Raw genomic sequence first — 1,096 nt, 5'->3', positions numbered from 1 at the left:
CTGACGGGCCTGGGGGAGTCGCGTCGGCGCGTGCTCCGGGGGGCCTTGGGGCGCCGAGAACGAGCCTGGAGTGTCTCCTCACGACAGGCCCCAGGGGTGGCCAGAGTTCCACTACAGAAATGACAAATGCAGATCAGTGGAAACTAAAAACCCAGGATTTCTCCGCGGCTTTGTTTCAAGCTTGGCTTGAACTCAGAAGGGCCGCCAGGATGTTCTCGGCATCAGGGCCCGGTGGGTCCGTCCCCCTGGGTGGGTGTGATGGCGCCCACAGCCCAGCAGGAGACGGGCAGGCGGAGCTGAGGGGAGGACAGAGACCTTAACCACGAGCGGCGGCCCAAGGGCACCCCCAGCCCCGCAACCCCCACTGGCCGCCCCGCATGGTGATGGCGGCCGCCCACGGCCTGGCGCCCCCGGGGAGACGCGCAGGGCCGGGGTGTGCTGTGCCCACCGGGGGGCCTGCAGCTGCGGCTCGGATCCGAGTGTCCAGAGGGGTCTGGACGCTTCAGCCGCGGGCGTTACCGACTGCTTCTTTTGTTTGTTCTCAGGAAGCTGTCGATGAAGGAAGCCTTTACGAATTACCACACTGAGGATTACTTCTCGCAGTTTAACACGGGAAGCCGGTAGCGAGCGCGCCCTCCGCCCGGCGGCGGTGCCTGGGCAGACACCCCATTAAAGGGACAGGCCCGGGTCGGCGGCGTCCTGCGGCTTCTTGGCCCTGTCGGGTCTGCGAGGAGCCGGGTTCCTGAGCCGCTCGGCTCCGTGGGCATCTCTGGGCCACTCGGGGTGCCGCGGTCCCCCAGGACCCGCCGGAGTGGGTGGTGAGCTCCCCGGATTGGGCTCAGCGCCTGAGGGTGGCCGCGAGCCTCCTGGGGCTCAGCTCCCGCCCCGCGCCCGTGAGGCGCCTGAGCCACGGCTGTGGTCCGAGACCGGGGTCCCCGCAGCCCGGGGCGCAGGGACGCTGAGACACAGGGGTCTGGACCCCACCTGGTCAGCCGTCCTTTGGAGGTGACAAGCGGCACCTGGCCACTAGCTGGGGTGAGCCGGACGCCCGCCATGCTCTCGGCGCTGCCCCTCCTGGGCTCACAGGCTCATGGCG

General features: G+C 69.0%; 1 protein-coding gene across 1 annotated transcript in view; it reads left to right on the top strand.

Moving 5' to 3' along the window:
* RIBC2 (RIB43A domain with coiled-coils 2) overlaps positions 1–629 on the top strand; it is a 7,323-nt gene extending 6,694 nt beyond the window's left edge. The window contains exon 5 of the mRNA XM_004676399.2: positions 463–629. Coding sequence (XP_004676456.2) covers positions 463–624 — 162 coding nt within the window. The 3' untranslated portion in view covers positions 625–629. The remainder of the gene's footprint in view (positions 1–462) is intronic.
* The last annotated feature ends 467 nt before the right edge of the window (positions 630–1,096 follow it).

Source organism: Condylura cristata, unplaced genomic scaffold (assembly GCF_000260355.1).
Source record: "Condylura cristata isolate star-nosed mole 26May11 unplaced genomic scaffold, ConCri1.0 scaffold00004, whole genome shotgun sequence".
In the NCBI taxonomy this organism is placed as follows: Eukaryota; Metazoa; Chordata; class Mammalia; order Eulipotyphla; family Talpidae; genus Condylura; species Condylura cristata.
This window is presented reverse-complemented; position numbering and strand designations above follow the sequence as displayed.